Below are 18,798 nucleotides of genomic sequence, written 5' to 3' on the forward strand. Positions count from 1 at the left end.
CGATTCGTTGTGTCGCGCGACGCGGAGACGTTTGATTATTTAAAAAAAAAAAAAAAAAAAAAACGAGCGCGGAGCGGAGTGAACACTCTCTCGCGCACGGATGCTAGCAGAGTTCGGCGCCTCATAGACAGGGCGGAGCTAAAATAAAAAACGAGCGGAGGTAGAGGAAAGATACATGGCGGAGGCAGAGAAGTCCGTGCGACCCAAGTCATCCAAGGTGTGGGAGCATTTCACACTAAATAAACAGAAAAAGTGAGTTAACTGCAATGCAAAGTGTCTGAACAAAGTAAGTGTGTGTGTGTGTGTGTGTGTGTGTGTGTGTGTGTGTGTCAGTGTGTGCGTCTGTCAGTGTGTGCGTCTGCGAGTGTGTGCGTCTGCAGTGTAGTGTAGAGAACAAGTTCTGACATTCAAACAAATCCTGTTAAATTTTCTGATTTGTATTGTTCTTTATTTTTTATAAATTATTTATTGTTCTGCAGGTGCGTGTCTACGTGGTGGCCAGGGCTTTTTTTTTTTTCTAATTCAAGTGAAGACTAGGCTTTTCTCACTAAATGGAAGCAAGCTGAATATAGTTAGCCTTCTCTAGTTATTAATTTTATTAATACTTATTTTAGTTAAGTGCTTAAATTGTAAATATGCATTTATTAAATTATTTTATGTAGTACATTTGTATTTTGTTGTTTTTGTATATAGTTATAGAAGCATATCAACCAGGTTCCAGAAATAATCACCAAGGCTGCTTCTGAAATAAGTGGGGGTGCTCTCTTAATGCACATTTTCACATATTTTGTCCCTTCTATTACTATCAATATGCTGATACTTCGAGAGCGAATCCTGCATAAATATGCAGATGTCATTCCCAAAACGTTGCAACATGTGTGTGGGCAAAAAACAAAGTTCTGCATTTTAAATGGATTGCCTAGAAAGCTTGCAAAGAGCGCTCATAACCAATAAAGCTGTCACTCTTTGTTCATCGCGATCTCACAAAGTTCTGTGAGTACCAATGAATCTCACACTGTGCAATTAATAGCCTATATAATATAGGCCTATTAACATCGTGTATCCAACCCCTCCCCCCGGCCACCCTCTTTTGAGGCAGTGCCCCAGACTGGCCCCCCCATTTAAAATGTTCTAGACACGCCCCTGTTGTTCTGGCAGCTCAGGTGGCACTTTATTTTTTTTTAAAAAGTCTATATATTTGGCAGATGTAAAGCATACATGTGTATGTTTTTTGTGTTAGTCCATTTTTATTTAATTTTATTATTATTATAACAGCTCAGGGATGTTCAAGGAGCAACGTGTTTGTGCACTTTCTAAATATTTTAGTTCTGTTTTTGAATAAAGGGTTGGAAATGAATGCCTTGTTTTTGGTTTTTTAATCCGATTCATCGATTAATCGAAAATATAATCGACAGATTAATCGATTATTAAAATAATCGTTAGTTGCAGCCCTAGATTAGAGCAAAGAAAACCAGGCGTAATCGAAGTTTTGAAAGAGGAGTGGAGGAGAATGATCAAGAAGGTTTGAAATTTAAAATTATACTGAGATTTGGTGAGGAGAAGGGAATATCAGCAATGAGTCCAGTGAAATTGACAACTATTTTGCGAAACCTTTTTGCGAGACATGGCTGAGACCAAATTTAGATTTTAGACTAGTTGGATATGATTGTGTTAGGTGTGATAGGAGGGAAGGAGTAGGGGGTGGGTGTGTAACATTTGTTAGAGAAGATATTGCATTTAGAGAGATAGGAATAGGAAATGAGCATGAATATGTAGCCATAGAGATCTGGACAAAGGAAGGAGAGCTCATAATTATTAATTATTATAATCCTTGTAAGAAGTTAGATCTGAATGAGTTAATGCAAACTGAAGGAATGGATGGAAATAAGAGAGAATTTGTGGGGATTTTAATGCGCATAGTACATTATGGGGAGGAACAAAAACAGATGTAAACGGAGGGGTGATTGAACAATTGTTAGAGGAAAAGGAATCGGTTTGTTTAAATGATGGAAAAAGGACCAGACTGGATGTGCACACAGGGAATATGTCAGTATTGGATTTAACTTTGGTGTCAAATAATTTAGCAGGGATATGTGAGTGGGATGTAACTTATGAAACATCAGTAGGGAGTGATCATTATCCAATATTTTGTGGAATATTACTACAGGAAAATAAACAACAAGAGAAAAGAATAGGGAAGTGGATATTTGATCGTGCTAATTGGGAAACGTTTAGTTTTATTTGTGAGCGGGAAATAGATAAAATAGATTTAAATGAAGATATTGAGGAGATTGATAAAAAATTGAAAACAGTATTGCTTGAAGCTGCTAATGAGTCAATTCCTAAAAGTAATGGACAAATGAAGAGGAAGGTGGTCCCTTGGTGGACAGATGAATGCAGTGCAGTAGTTAAAGAAAGAAATAAAGTTTTAAGAACTTTAAGAAGAACTCATAATTTTCAAAATTTAATTAAATATAAGCAAATGCAAGCAAAGGTTAGGAAAATTATACGGAATGCAAAAAGACAAAGCTGGCAGAAGTTTTGCAATAAAATAGGGAGATCAACACCTGTGGGGGAGGTATGGGACATGATTAAAAGCATGAGAGGGATCAGAAGAAAATGGAAATACCCTGTTATGAAGGTGGGGGAAAAGGCAGCAGCATCGGATGAAGAAACGGCAGAAATGATAGCAAAGGCACTCATTGAAATCCATAGCTCAAACAATCTAACTGAGGAGGGAAAGAGAGGAAGGGAATTAACAAAATCAGTTTATTCTGGAAGGATTGAGAGGCAGAAGGAAACTAATAGTACAATGGATGCTCCGTTTACTATGGAAGAAATGAAGAGGGCAATAGAAAGAGCTGGAATAACATCTCCTGGAAAGGATGAAATCTGCTACATAATGTTAAAACATTTGGGTGTTTTGGCATCTATAAAACTGTTAGGCTTTTATAATGAAGTTTGGGAAAAAGGAAAGTTACCTTCTGGATGGAAAGAGTCAGTGATTATTCCTATTAGGAAACCTGGAAAGGACCAGTCAAATCCAAAGAACTATCGGCCAATAGCATTGACCTCACATATAGGAAAGATAATGGAAAGAATGATTACAGAGAGAATAGCATTTTATTTGGAAAGTAGAGGAATTCTATCACCTCATCAGAGTGGTTTCAGGAGAGGAAGAGGAACTATGGACCCCATTATATGTTTGGAAACAGATGTTAAGAAAGCTCAGGTTAATAAGGAATCAGTGATGGCAGTTTTCTTTGATGTTGAAAAAGCATACGACATGGTTTGGAAAGAGGGGTTAATGATCAAACTTGATATGATAGGAATAACAGGCAGAATTTATAATTGGATTAAAGATTTTTTGTTTGATAGATTTATTCAAGTCAGAATTGGGAAAGTCTTATCTGGAAGATATATGGTAGAAAATGGTACCCCCCAGGGCAGCATCATAAGTCCAATACTCTTTTCAATTATGATAAATGATGTATTTTCTCAAGTTCAAGGAGACATTGGCCGTTCATTGTTTGCTGATGACGGGGCATTGTGGAAACGGGGAAGGAATATAAATCATATTATAGGAAAAATACAAGAGGCAATTGAAGTAGTAGAAAAATGGTCATATGCATGGAGATTCAGGTTTTCAGTAGATAAAACAAAAACAATAATGTTCACTCGGAAAAGAGGCATTGACACAGGGATAAAGATGTATGGACAAACTATTGAACAAGTTAAAGTTTTTAAGTTTCTGGGTGTGTGGTTTGATGCAAAATTAACATGGAACGAACTTATTGGAAAAATTGACACTAAATGTAAAAAGATTTTAAATGTGATGAGATGTTTAAGAGGATCAGAGTGGGGAGCGAGTAGAACGGCAATGAAAAGTATTTATATAGCACTGAAAGATCAGTGTTAGACTATGGAAGTATTGTTTATGGTTCGGCAGCAAAAACTTTGTTGAAGAAGTTGGATGTGGTACAGGCTCAAGCTTTGAGACTTTGTTGTGGTGCTTTTAAAACGACTCCTGTATCTGCTCTTCAGGTTGAAGTGGGTGAAATGCCATTACAAATCAGACGAAAGCAGTTAATGATGAACTACTGGGTAAATCTTCAAGGCCATTCAGAAGACCGCCATCCAATAGTAAAGGTACTCCTTCCATGCTGGGAAAAGGAAAGGTCTAAACAGAGGTGTTTTGCATGGAATAGTGACAAAGAAGCTAGAGAAATGATTTTAAGTCAGAAAAGATACATTCCTACAGTACCGTTATCAATAACTCCACCTTGGTTGTTTCCTGCAGTAATCATAGATTTTGATATGCTAGAGTTAATGAAAGAATCTGGAAACATTGTAGCTGTGGTTGAAGATAGACTACAAACTGTATATCAAGCATTTGTCCCAGTATATACTGATGGCTCTAAAGATCCTAATACAGGGAGAACAGGTTTTGCTTTCAGTATTCCATCCTTAAATATTTCTGTTAATAGGAGAACATCAGATCATTTATCAGTATACACAGTAGAGATGATGGCAATAGCAACAGCACTACAGTGGATAGAAGACACTCAAATCAAAAAGGTTATACTTTGTACAGATTCATGTTCGGCATTAAAATCATTGAAATCATTCGAAAATCCCTACAAATTTAAGAATATGAACATCATGATAATATTTATGTGGATACCAGCTCATAGGGGGATAAAAGGTAATGAAAAGGTTGATAGTTTAGCAAAACAGGCTTTGGAAAATGAGGAGGTCATGAATATTTCACTTAGTAAATATGAAGCAAAAGCAGTAATTAAAGCATATATCACGAAGGAGTGGCAACATACATGGAAATACAGGAAAATACAGGACGTCATCTTTATGAAATACAACGAGAAGTAGGAGTAGTGAGGATAACAAAAAGAAGCACCAAAGAGGAAAATATTCTAACAAGATTAAGGGTTGGACATACTATGCTGAATAAAACCTTAAAAATAATAAATAAACATCCAACAGGATTATGTGAGCACTGTGGAACAGAGGAATCAGTAGAACATGTTATTTGTGTTTGTCAAAAGTATACTAATGAACGAGAAGTAATGGAAAATGAACTTAGAAAGATGGGAATAGATGAATTTAAGCTTAAAAATATAGTTACTTATGGTTTAGAAAGTTTATTTCTTTATCTCAAGAGGACAGAGTTGATTAAGAGAATTTAGGTTTTTTTTTTTTTGTTTTTTTTTATTATTATTATTATTATTTTTTTTTTTTTTAAAGTTTACATAAAAAGGGTAAACTCTGGTTCACACTCCAATACAGTAGGTGGCGATAATGCACCTCAATGTTGGTGCTACCCGCCATAAAATCGAAGAAGAAGAAGAAGATTTTGAACTTTACCCTGTATCTAATCCTTCCTCTTCCGGCTACAGTGATAGTAGGTATGGCGGATTGTCTTTGCGCTTAAAATGTGATTGAATTATCTATTGTCATCTGCCGTTTTTGAAGATCAAATATATGATATTAAAAGTTCTATGTATAGTTCGCATTCTATCGGAGAATATATTTGCCATATTAAATCAATTAATAATATAATAACGATTTTTGTTACTGCTTGAGTTGACGCTGAGAAGCTGTCGTTCACATCCCACACAAACGCGAACCTATCAAACTACGATTTTACAGTTGTTACTATCTTCTAACAGAGTGAAAGTGTAACGCTGTTATATTCGTTGATTTGGTTAAAACGTATATTTAACAGCTGTTTGGACATTTGTAAAAACGCATATTTAACAGGACATTAGCTTATACCCTAAACGGTGCTTAATCCGTTACTTAGCCTGAACTCCACACAGGCTTTGACATCTGCTGAACAGGTGTAATTAAAGAGTGTAATTTTTCAGGTCAAGATGGTGCAGCGCCTGACTTACCGACGTAGGCTTTCCTACAACACTGCTTCAAACAAGACCAGGCTGTGAGTGTATTTCCTGCATTGATATAAATGGATCTTCACAATGTAACGACTTTTTTTTTTTTTTTTTTACAATATAGTGTTTAATACAGACTTCAAAAGCTGTGCTTAACGACTGCATTGTTACTCAGGTCCCGTACGCCAGGTAACCGCATTGTGTACCTGTATACCAAGAAGACTGGCAAGGCACCCAAGTCAGCATGCGGAATCTGTCCCGGTAGACTGCGTGGTGTAAGTGATGCACTATATACAGTTCTTTCCTTTGTGCTTGGACGATCCGTTATCTTAAGTACGCTGATAGGAATGGTGTTTGAGGGTAGAAGCTAGAGCTGCACGATTCTTGCTAAAATGTGAATCACGATTTTTCTCCATGGGAATTGAGATCACGATTCTCATTTTTTCAACCAAAATGTATTGCACTCAAGTACAAAAAACAAAAACACAGGACATTCATATATAATAAATTGTCAAGTATAATAAATTGCTGGAGTAACAAAAAATAGTCTCTTTTCTTTATTTTAGTCTCCTTAAAGTGAATAATTTTAAAGCTTTAAGTTGTTGAACATAAGAGAACATTAACAATAATAAATCCAAAGGAACTTAGGAATGCGGAAGTAAAGCGTGTCATGGAGCAGCCAATAGTTCCAAACAACCGATAGTTTCAGCATTGAAGCCCATTAATTTCAGTGCTTCTCAAGCACAGTTGCCAGAAAGTTGAGGAAATTACAGCATTTTTTTGCCATTTTAACGCATTAGTTTACCTCTCGGAAATCTGACCAGTAGTTCTATTTTATGAAACGCGTTATAGTTAATGTTTATTTTTTAGATAATAGGCAGTATATGCTATTTTTGCAGTTAGATAACGTGGATATATTATATAATAAAATATTTTGATGAATACAGTTGGTTGCCTTTTTTATTTTGAAGTATTTGCAAACTGAAATTTAAATTTTTTTCATTTACATTTAGTCATTTAGCAGACACTTTTATCCAAAGCGACTTACAATGTAGAAGCAAACAGACCAACGAAAGAGCAACACAATACAAGTGCTGTGACAAGTCTCAGTCTAGCACAGTTCACATACAAATTATTTTTTTAAATAAATGGAATAGAATTGGCAAGTGCTAGTATTAATTGGTCAGATGGTGGCGAAAAAGATGTCTTTAGATGTTTTTTTTTTTTTTTTTTTAAATGGCTAAAACCATTTCTAGCATTTTTCTATCATTCACTGATATTCACTTGTGTATGCATATTGTATCTTATATTTTAACAATGTTGTATTAAAATGTGAATAATAGATGACCATAGATTAAGAAATATATATTAATACAATAACACATTTTACATACTAATTAGATTTCTTATACGCTTTAAATAAACAATTTATTTCATCATTGGTCTACACATCCACAGGAATAAGTGTAACACAAAAACACACAAAGTCATGCCTCAAGTCTCCAATCTTTATTAAGCAGTTTACACTATTTATACTTTGCATACAAAGAAATGTAACCGCCTTATCCTGTGTGTTGCATTGTACTATGTTTGTACTCCTCCATAGTTAAACAAGAAAAACCCATTAATATTATTTCCATTAAACTCCATAGACAAAATGCTACTATCAGTGTATTTAATTAATCAATGGACATTGTGTTAATATTTGCCGGAAAATGCTGCAAGTATACCCGCTGTTGTTGTCTGACCCGATTGACAGCGCGGAAGTTGTTTGGAACTATTGAGAGCTCCATGAACCACGTGACGGCGCGGCGGCGAGATCAAAGCGTGTCGCAACTCTGTTTCAATCTCAACGGCTCTGGTCAGCACCAAGCTTCAGACACGCCCTCCGTCAAGCATTGATGCTGACGCCCCGTGATCGTGATTTTTTTTTTTTTTTGATTAATCGTGCAGCCCTAGTAGAAGCCAATATATCTGGTGGAATCTTGAAAGGAAGCAGTGTTAGTTTCTTGGCTGTTGTTTATCGGATACAGCTTTGTTGTAGAGTAAATAGTATGTTTATCATGAGGTTAAAAATATTTTGTAAAGCAATTATCATCTCTAGAGTATTTTTATAGTATTTCTAAGTTAAAATGCCACTTAGTGGCATATTATATCTGTTAAAGATAAGATCAGTAATGTGTCTCTTGGGGTAGTTTATATCAAATATTAGGGAGATCAATTCAAATGATCTACAATAGCGTAGCAGATGTTAGCATCTATTGAAAGTCTTGGTAGCTACATCAGATTGGATTACAGAATAGTTTTAATTTACATCAAACTAGACATAAGTGAACACATGATTTAAACGTGTTCTAATGTTTGTTCCTCAATAGATCCGTGCTGTGAGACCCCAGGTTCTTATGAGACTCTCAAAAACCAAGAAGCATGTCAGCCGAGCTTATGGTGGTTCCATGTGTGCCAAGTGTGTACGAGACAGGTAACTGACTGAGACCATTGCATTAGCCTGTTTGTAGATAATTAGATTGATAATGGGTTCCTCCAAAAATTGTTCAATATGTAAAGTATATTTTATTTAGATTGCACATTTAAACACAGCAAAGCTGACCAACGCTCTGAACAGAGAAAACAGAGTCCAACAGAATAAAGAATAAAACACCAAATAATCAAAACGATTTATAATGCCTAGGAGTTAGGGGTGTGCAAAATATATTGTCTACACCAGTGGTTTTCAACCTGTGGGCCGCGGCGGTATTGCAGGGGGGCCGCCAATTATTATTATTATTATTATTAATAGAAATTGTAATGTTAATATAATAAAAAATGTCTAGTCAAAATCAAATAAATCATAATTTATGTATATTTTCTGTTTATTCAATACATTACCAGTTTATTCAATAAAGACAATTAACAGCCTTGCTTCCGAGTACTTAGTTAACCCGACACAAAAAGCGGGATCGTTTAAATTCTTTTGCAGTGGGCCGCGGAAACATATGTGTTTGGCTGTGTGGGCCGTGAGTTAAAAAAGGTTGGGAACCACTGGTCTACACTAAGATCGTAATTGTATGCGATTTGATTGATACTGATTGAAATGTATTGATTGATTGGTAACAGCCCTATAGTGTGTTACTATTTTATTTATTTATTATTTAGTCATTTGGCAGCCGCTTTTATCCAAAGCGACTTACAAATGAGGACAACAGAAGCAATCAATTGTACTATTAAAAACAGATCCAAATCTAAAAGCTAAAACTTTAGAAATACTACCTATACACATTTTAAAAATAAAGAAATTAAATAAAAATGTCAAATACAACAATTTCTAAACTTAACATTTAAATGAAAAACCAAAAATAAAGCTAAAAAACAATTCAAATTAAAGCTGCAAGCAGCGATGACGGGCCCAAGCCGTCAGTGCAACCGCCACCCCCCGTGGCATCAGGAAAACGGTGCACAGCGAGCACATGCATTAAAGTAACCCCCTGGCAGTTTGGATTTGAGGGATTCAGCAATGAAAGGGTTAAACCAAACCATCAAGACTGTGAAACACACACAACGATACATAAAACTTCTGTAACACTTTCAATAAAGTTTCAGTTACTAACATTAAATTAATTAACAAGAACAATACTTGTATAGCGTTTACTAATGTTAATATTCAAAACTTATATACATTAAAATTAAGTTTTATCTGTTAACATTAATGCACTGTGAATTAACAAACATTTTGATTAACATCAACAAACATTAATAAATGCCGTGAAAATTAATTTTTCATTGGTAGTTAATGCATTTACTAATGTTAACAAATGAGACATTATTATAGTTACCAAAGCTTTTAATGATTTATAAGCATTTTTTAATTAATTTTTTCATGAACTAACATAATTTTTACTAACTCAAAGAAAAATAATATATTGTTAATACTTAATGTTATTTGAGAATTAACCAATGTTAAAAATCAACATTATTTAACTGTTAGTTAACAGCATTAATAATTATATACCATTTAATGTTGATCAATATTCATTCCAAAATGCGTTAATATATTATCAAAATTTAAAGTTTTATCTATTGAACATGACTTTTTCTAACACTAAAAATATTTTATTCATTGTTAGTTCATTGTAAGTTCATACTATCAATGAAGAATTAACATGCTGTAAAAAACATTTTTCATTGTTAGTTCATGTTAACCTGTTAACCTTCAACCCCATTTGTGGCCTCGCAGGTGAAAATAACCTACCTGAATTAAAATGGTAACAGTTTGTGACAAAGTGTGCTTACACAAACAAATTAGGTATCTTTTGAAAGAAGAGACTCTGGGCTTTACTATCTATCATCCAGAGTTGATAATGCTCAAAAAGATAAAAAGTTATAGACACTGACGTCCCTTGAAAAATATTTTTCCACACTGAATGTTTTTTTATTTCATATACAAATACATGAAATAAGTCCTGGAGCAATCCAGAAAAGTAATGGATCGAAAGCCACATGTCTCATGTGTTCATATTTCAAATTTGAAGAAGATACCATGAAAAATGAGATTCCTGCAATATTTTTTCTGAAACTATTTATGGTCCCCCCACCCCCCTGTTTGAGGAAAAATAACCACCAAATGGATTACAGAATTATACAAGCTATTTTAGTCATTGTACATGTTCCTGCATAGTTTTTCAATTATAAAATAATAGACAGATTTATTTGAGCACTAAAAAATACAAAAATAATTATTTGAGTAATAAAAAAGGAAAAAAAATAGAAAAAAATGCTTTGTATATAGTATGTATACTGAAGTATTGTTCGTTATTCGTTATTACAATGATAAATATCACTGCCAGACGTGAAGTGATATTGCCAGACATGGTCATAGAGTCAGTAAACACACGCTGATGTGCTTCCATTCAGATTATAATCAAACAGATGGGCCATATAATCAATAATAGCTGATCAATGAATCACAATGATAGCCGTCATAGAGTCGCTAATAAACACGCTGATGTGCGTCCATACAGATTATAATCATGCAGACACGGCCACATTCCCCACACAATACACACACACACACATATAAAAAATGTAGAAGAAAAAAAAAACAGTTTTTTATGGATAAAGCAGATCGCTAAATTGTGCCCCGCTCAGATGACAGCGTGCGTCACAGAAGCGTCACTGCCGGCTGGAGGGAGCGCCAAATTCAAATAATCTATATTCCGCTTTTCTGAGACTTTTTTTTCCGTAGACGGTCTCATTATATTTGTAAGACCGTATTCTACAACATCGTTTTGTTTTTTTACCACCAAGACGCTGTTTTTGAGCGTAATTTATTCCATAACGGACGCGAACAATAACTCTCTGAAGAAATGAAATGTAAACAAAGGAATATTCATCCTTATTACAACGTTATTGTTTCGCTGGACTAAAAGTGCTCGCTGGGATGTTTTTCTGTGGACCCTTACCTCTCTAACTAAACTGGGATTTCAGCAGTGGACGCGTTTGTGGCTCGTTATTACAATGATAAAGGTACGTACGGCTTTTTTACTCTGCGTGTTTGGATGTGTACTGCTTACACAAATGTAGCAAATTTGTGCCACTCATTCCTTATAAGCTTTCCATCGAAAAACAGCGATCTGTCGTCGATGCTTGAGGCTTAGACCCTCAGAATGATATAAAGTTTGTCAAGATTAACTTTGTCCCGTTTCATTTATTCTATTAGAAAACAATGACACATGCAAACAAAGATCGTTCAGTGCGAGGTCGCTCTGGTGCAGGCTAACAGGTTAATGCATTCCCTAATGTTAACATATGAGACCTAATTATAAAGTGTTATCAACCTTTAATGCTTTATAAGCATTTTTTAAGGATTTTGAGAAGTTTAAACAAACCCTCTCGCTCTCTCTCTCCCCCCCACCCCCTCCACGCTCACTGAACTCACACAGTCAGTCACCCACCGCTTACATAGAAGCAGAGTGACGGCAAATCTCTGATAAGTTTTTACATTTTCTTTTCGCCATAGTGTATTGTAAATTCATGAAATTAAGCACATATCCTCAGACTGTCTTGTTCTGTGTATGTAATTTTTTTATTAAGTGTTTGGAAGCTGCTCTTAAAAGATGAAAAAACTAAAAGTTCTCTTTTTTTACTGTAACTTTAATAAATTGCCATTAAAACACCGTTCAAGATATCCTAAATCCATCCGCAATTTAGCATCTTCAGTATCTTGGCATCATGAGAAAAAATGTTTGGTGTGATTTACGTGTTTCTGCTTGGAGTATGAATTTGTTTACAGCCCATTTAAAAAAATAAATGTAGCCGACGTCCTGTTGGTCGTAGCTTACTAGAAAGTTGTCTGGATTAATAAGAACAATTTATGTACCGAGTTTGGTGTCTGTAGCTAAAACTAACCCCCCCCCCCCCCCATTTTTGACAAAAGGTGGCGCTATAGAGTGCCTCTTCCACGCCAGTTTGAGCTTTTTCCAGTGTCAATGGATGTGTGTTGAGTTTCATGTCATTCTAAACATATTATCTGCCTCAAAATCACCAGAAACGAATTTTCAATTTTGACACGTTGCCATGGCAATATAATTTTAGATATCAATATTCCCTTCACAGTTTTACATCGGCTGTGTTTTGACATTATTCTGGTGAAGTTTGAAGCAAATCGAGTAAAAATAAGATGCTGGATTCAAAGCATTTTGAAAATGACACTTACTGCAGCCAGTTGGTGGCGCTATAGCTTTCAGTCATAATAGTCACATCTATCCGATCGGCATCATACAACGAAGAAACCACTGAAGTTTGATCAAAATCAGACAATATATGTGGACGTTATTAGGCATTTCCTGGGTCTCATTTTTCACCATAACTTCATCGCCTCGCCACGGGCAAACCCTTCGAGATATCAAAAATATCTTCGCAATTTAGCGTCCCCAATGTTTTGAGATCATGTTCACCGAGTTTGGTGACAATCGTATGGAAATCCTCAAAGGAGTATATCAAATTCCAGAGCATGCACTTTTTAAACAGCCCTGAATAGCCGACTTCCTGTTGGGCGGAGCCTATGACATGCTGCGCAGAAGTTGTTCAGCTCAATGAGTTCTATGTGTACCGAGTTTCATATGAATACGTGCAAGTATGTGTGAGCTATACATCAATCAAGTTTTCTGACAATTTTCCAGGGGGGGCCGTAGAGCCCCTGTGCCACGCCCGGGTCCCAGCCTCTGTGGCGTCCTAATTTTCAAGAGTTTTTGAGCACGTTAAGGCCCCCAAAAGTGCTCGGATAGTCGAAATAAAAAATAATAATCCTTAGGGGAACAATAGGGCCCTGCGCCTTACTGAGTCCCTTATATTGAGTCCTAACACGTGAGTTTGAAGGAGAATGCATGCTTTGGCAGTAATGTATAGACGGACAATGCGTGAAAATGTGAATAGTGCCAAAATAAAAGTGCCTATTTATACTACAGATTAGAGGTCTGCACGGGCTTTAAACTGAAGCCCGTACCCGAGATCGTCAGACCCCGTTAAATTTAGAGCCTGAACCCGAAATCTTTTTTCCCACGATGAATAGTCAATTAAAAAAAATAAAATGCTGTATTTCATGATTGCATGCAACAGTCAGTAAACAAATAAAGAAACGGATTCATCAAGGCTCAGCCACTTCACAAGGCAAAAGAAAAAACACTTACCAGTTATGAAAGTTTATGAACATCAGGTGCAGCAGCGGTCACACAAATTCAGTTTTTGAATGGTTGTAGCATATACAACAAGAGAATTTTTCCACCGTGCAAATTATGGTCATTTTCGTCAGTTAAGGCTTGTTACCATTTGGCCTGCTTTAAATCAGACACGGAGATGTAGTTCGGTAAGATTGCATTTATTTGAATTGGCGAGAGAGAGAGAGAGGGATGAAAGTTGCGTGTGTGAACTTGCATCTGCGTGTCTCTCTCTACAAGCAATGAGGCTTAAGCCCGGCTCACACTGTGCGATTTTGGCCACGATTTGTTCGTCTGAGACAAATTTTGAAAATCCTAACATCCTAAAAGATTCCTATAATCCTAGGCTAAAATCGGTTGTCTAGATCGCTGGTTTGACATGTTCACCGACAGCCGATTAATGGCCGTTGCGATCAATTTTTTCCTCCGATTAAATTCTGGCAGTGTCAGAAGATTTCAGACACTTTCCTCAAGTTTCCTGCAGTGTGACATCTCCTACGACGACCGTCAAACCAAGAACCAATAGGAGCACTGAACTTGATGACGCAAATAGCGCGACAACTTCAAACCATTCATTATTTGTAAAAAACAATATATGTACAACGTAAAGTTTACTTAAAGTTTATTTATTAAGGGGCAGGATGTTTAAACTCGAATAACAAAATTACCTCAAGTTCGCTCTGTAGAACTGGAAGTCCATAAAGTCCTCTTTTGCCCAGCCATGACTTGCTCCACACACGTCGTCTTTTTCGTTTTTTTTTTTTTTTTTTTACATCAAGGCATGTAATTAATCAAACTAACGCTACACGTTGCTGTTGTTTGCTAGCTACCATTATAGCGAGAGAACGCGGGTCACGTATTGATGACGTAAAACTCCAGACAAGTCTTCTTGAGTACGTCCGTTTTTATCGCGTCTTGACTGTCGTACAGTCTGACATTAAGACAACTGAGATCCTACAGTCTGACATGGGGATCATGTTCGTACAGTGTGACAAGCAGCAATCGCAAAAGATTTTTAAAAATCGCACAGTGTGAGCCTGGCTTTAGTTACTTCAAAAACAGCGGTTTTACCCCCTCTTTGCAGATACATATAACGTTGCGAGTCAGTAGCCTATCGAAGCTATTTTACTAATAAAAGTTTCCGTGCTGTTTTCTGCGCGATCTCTGATATGTGTGTAATGTGTGTGCATGCGTCTATGAAAGAAGCGTACACTGTTAGACATTGCAAAGGGTTTTTACAGTAACTTACTGTAATTGAGATTTACAGTAGCAAACTATTTGATTTTGCTGCAAACTGTACTGTTTTACAGTAAATTACTGTAAATAAAATCAATTCATTAGTATGCTACTGTAATTCATTCATTTTCATATAGATTTCATTAGATTTTATATTTTTTATATAGAATTCATTTTATTTTTACCCTACATAGGTACTACTGGCATTCAATTAAAACAGACACAATAATTGTAAAATATCAAATTCTTTATTTAAAACATTGCATGTTATAACACTTAAAAATACAGACTTCCAATGCTGGAGAAGTGCATATTCACCATTTCACCTGTCTTAGGACATTTTGCAGTGCATTATGTTGTGTCCTCTGGATTTATCCTCACAAAGAATCTTTAGACAAAAGACAAGCAGCCAAAGAATACATAGCCATCTGCAAAACCCAGGTGCTGCTCCAAAACGTGGCCACCACCTTTGTTCTCCATCCACTTTGTAAGTGACAGAAATGTCTTCTCTGAAAAACAAGAATTAGAAATAGCTCACTTTTAAATGCAAACCTCATAGAATACACAAATCTCTCAAAACCATAGTTGTTCTCTTACCATGAATTATCAGTCTCAGGGTGGCTGGCATGCTCATTTTTTTCTTGATGCTTCATTGCGGTTGCCTTTAAAACACAAATACAAAACATGCAGTAAATCTTAATGTGTTTATTTAGTTACTGACACGAAAGCACGCTATATATTAACATGTTCATCCAATCGCCGCTCAAGTTCAGGTGCATTTTCTCTGAAGCGCTGTGTGTCTTCTTCTCTTGAATGCATCCAGGAGGGCTGAACTACAGTCTTGCGCTACAGTGCCACACTGGTGAAACCGCAGTATTGCAGGCTCTAACATTAGGTCATGTGAGATCTAACGACTACTCGACAAATATTTATGATAATGTCGACTAATCGTTGCGGCCCTATTCTCTGCAGACCTCTTAAAGCCTGCGATGTAACGCCACATTTTTTTTGAAGGTGTGCCTCCTCTAAAAGTGTCCGCCGTCCGATGGAGAAAAGCAGACAATGGGGAGTCCCGTGATTGGTTAGTTTACGAAGAGACAAGTCTGACAATGTTCTGCTCGGTATGTCGTCAACACGCTTCAGAAGATGCCAAAACTAATAGTTTCATTGTTGGGACTAAAAACCTAAAACTGGAAGCCATAAAAGACCACGAATCATCCGAGCAGGCGTAAATTGGACTGGGAGTGGGGAGGATGGGTGGAGGAATGTTAGTTTTTTTTTGTTTAATCTGCCCTACTCATTTAATGAAATGTATATCAGTTCATGTTTGTGTGTGTATAAGAGAGAAAGAGAAAATGTCAGTATTTCATTGAGACTTGAGATTAAATAAACTGCTTAAGTATTGTAGATATTGTAGTATTAATTTTCACATGCAGTTACACATTGTCGGTTAAAAACAAGAAAGTGGCTGGTAAAAACATTGAGTGGCTGGTAGATTTTGAAATCCACCAGCCACAGTGGCCGGTGGACAAAAAAGTTAATTTCCATCCCTGTACTGTACTCTGCAAAAAGGACAGTTGAATAGTCAAATTATTTTGTGGAAAGGAACGACCAGTAAGCTACAGTTCTCCTTTGGGTTTTGCAGAATAAGTAATAATGAAACAACACTAGTAAATATTGACATGTTTTTCATAAATTGGTGAACTATTGATATATGAATGCTGTAGTTAAACTCTTAAAAGGCTTTTTGTGAGCTAATAATCCATATCTGTCTCCCTTTTCAGGATCAAACGTGCTTTCCTCATTGAGGAGCAGAAGATTGTGGTCAAAGTACTGAAGGCACAGGCACAAAGCCAGAAGTCTAAGTAAAGTTGATTTGTACTGTTCAAATAAAAGAATTGGAAAGCACTGTTTTGTGTTCTTATTCTTATTTCTTATTTGAAGATGAATGACCATGACTGGATAGTGGCAGGAATTTAGTTATGTATGAGAAATGAATTTTATTTTATAATTAATATTATAATAAATTTTTTGGTGATAATAGTATGGCAAGTATGATTTGGTCTCTTTTTTTATTTTTGTTTATTTTACAAATGATCCTGAGCTGAAGAAAACCGTTTTGATTGATGCTCAGTAATGAGACAAACTCTTTTATATATTCAAAATCCAATGTATTGAAATGACACAAGGGCAGATTAAAACTATGACAAGTAGTCCTCGCACATACACAGTGTGCTCTACCAACCCAGTCTCACGGCAGTTCATGATATAATTATGAAACTGAATGTATTGACACTTTGGGGACCACAGACGCTGTCCAAACCATCATCAGTGGTTCCTTGCGGTCACATGTACTATAACGTTAACGTTGCATTTATATACAAATATACGAGACTGCATAAATTAGAGACGCACATTTATTACAGTATAGAAATTATAAAATATATTTTCTGCCTTATTCTCTGATAAAATGAAAATGTGGGAAAAGATTACATTTGGCATTTCTGTCAGCATTAGCCATGATCCTCAGCCTCCGGAGCCAGGCTGCGGGTGAGTTCTCATTGCCCACTGTCCAGGTAAATCACGAGATTATTATTAGTAATTAAGTCACTAATTACTAATAATCACGTTTTGTTTAAATGTTGTAATTGATGACTCATTAAACTCGCATGGTTTAAATATAGCAACAATTAAAACCCGACCAATGGATTGCTCCTTATCAGCGAATAACAATAATAAAACATTAGGCTTGCTAAATGGGGCTAGCTAACTTCAGTATAAGCTAACTCTATTAATAGAAAAATCCAAGGTACTTCATCTGGTCCAAAAAGGTTTATTTACCTCTTGGCCATCATCACTATTAATAGACGGCTGAAAGAATATTTCTTGACCCCAAAAAAATTCTAACAAAAGGTTTCTCAGTGGTTTACAGTAGTATCAGATGTACTTAAAAACATACTAAACGTTTACCAAAGTTTAACTCCAAGAAAGGCCCCATTTTAAAAATGGCGGCCGTCAGGTCCTTAAAATGACCGTTACTCCTTTGTATTCCTCCTAGACCAGGAATACTGGTGCCTGATACATGTTTTGGCCATGTAATTTTCTAATTGGCATATTTGCTTGACAAATAAGTGATTACAAGGACAATTCTATATTGTTCTATATAGTGGCAAGTGAATCAGTACTTTTTCCGCCAAACAACACTGCCATTGCCTCGGTCCCATGGTCCTCTATGATTCCTTGCTTGATGTGGGAGCAGAAACACATTTGCACAGGACAGGATGGTTGATTCACCATTCACAAGTTTCTGGAATGCTGTCTGTTTGTCAGCACTAAAAATGCGTGAAGTTGTATCACATCCTGTCAAGGCGTGAATAAACAGCAACTGGGAACACAAGTCACTATCCAGGACATGTTTTATCTCACTGATGTTGTACACTTTAGTAGCTTTGGACTTGTCTGAACGAAAATAGAGGCCTCTATTGTTCGTCCCAGCATAGTAGAGGAGAAGAATGAGTAACTCTGTATCCTCCCCTATGAAGGTTGTGGGCTGATGTTCTGAGGCCTTGACTGCAGCTTTGACAGTGTCCACGTCTGCATCACCTGATGCATTGATAACCGCCCTTCTTCTCCAGCTCCTCGGTCATAAGATTGATAAGTCCTTGTTTGTTGCAAGATCTGGAAAGGAAATTATCCTTCCTTCCACAAACTCAGTCTCTGCATTGAAGTTAACGATGGGGTGAGTGTTTTCACCATGTCTCTGATGCGTATTGTCTTTGATGGAAGGACCTTTGCTATAACCATCAAAAACGACTATTGCTTTACCATAATGGCGTATGGTAAAGTCTGCATATGACTGTGCAATGGCACCGTAACTGTCACCCTTTTTCCATGCCAAGCGGTGAACCAGGGAGCCACCGTCAAGGACATAATGCTCAGTTGGT

The 18,798-nt window shown here is 36.3% G+C and overlaps 1 protein-coding gene across 1 annotated transcript; it reads left to right on the forward strand.

The window, feature by feature from the left end:
• Positions 1 to 5,304: 5,304 nt before the first annotated feature.
• Positions 5,305 to 16,762, forward strand: LOC306871135 (large ribosomal subunit protein eL34). The gene is made up of 5 exons (XM_079418853.1): positions 5,305 to 5,423; positions 5,886 to 5,956; positions 6,085 to 6,184; positions 8,285 to 8,388; positions 16,639 to 16,762. The coding sequence occupies exons 2-5, from the start codon at positions 5,892 to 5,894 to the stop codon at positions 16,721 to 16,723; spliced, it is 354 nt and encodes a 117-aa protein (XP_079274979.1). The 5' UTR covers positions 5,305 to 5,423; positions 5,886 to 5,891; the 3' UTR covers positions 16,724 to 16,762.
• Positions 16,763 to 18,798: the final 2,036 nt, after the last annotated feature.

The sequence above is a fragment of the Barbus barbus genome, assembly GCF_936440315.1.
Source record: "Barbus barbus genome assembly, chromosome: 1".
NCBI lineage: Eukaryota > Metazoa > Chordata > Actinopteri > Cypriniformes > Cyprinidae > Barbus > Barbus barbus.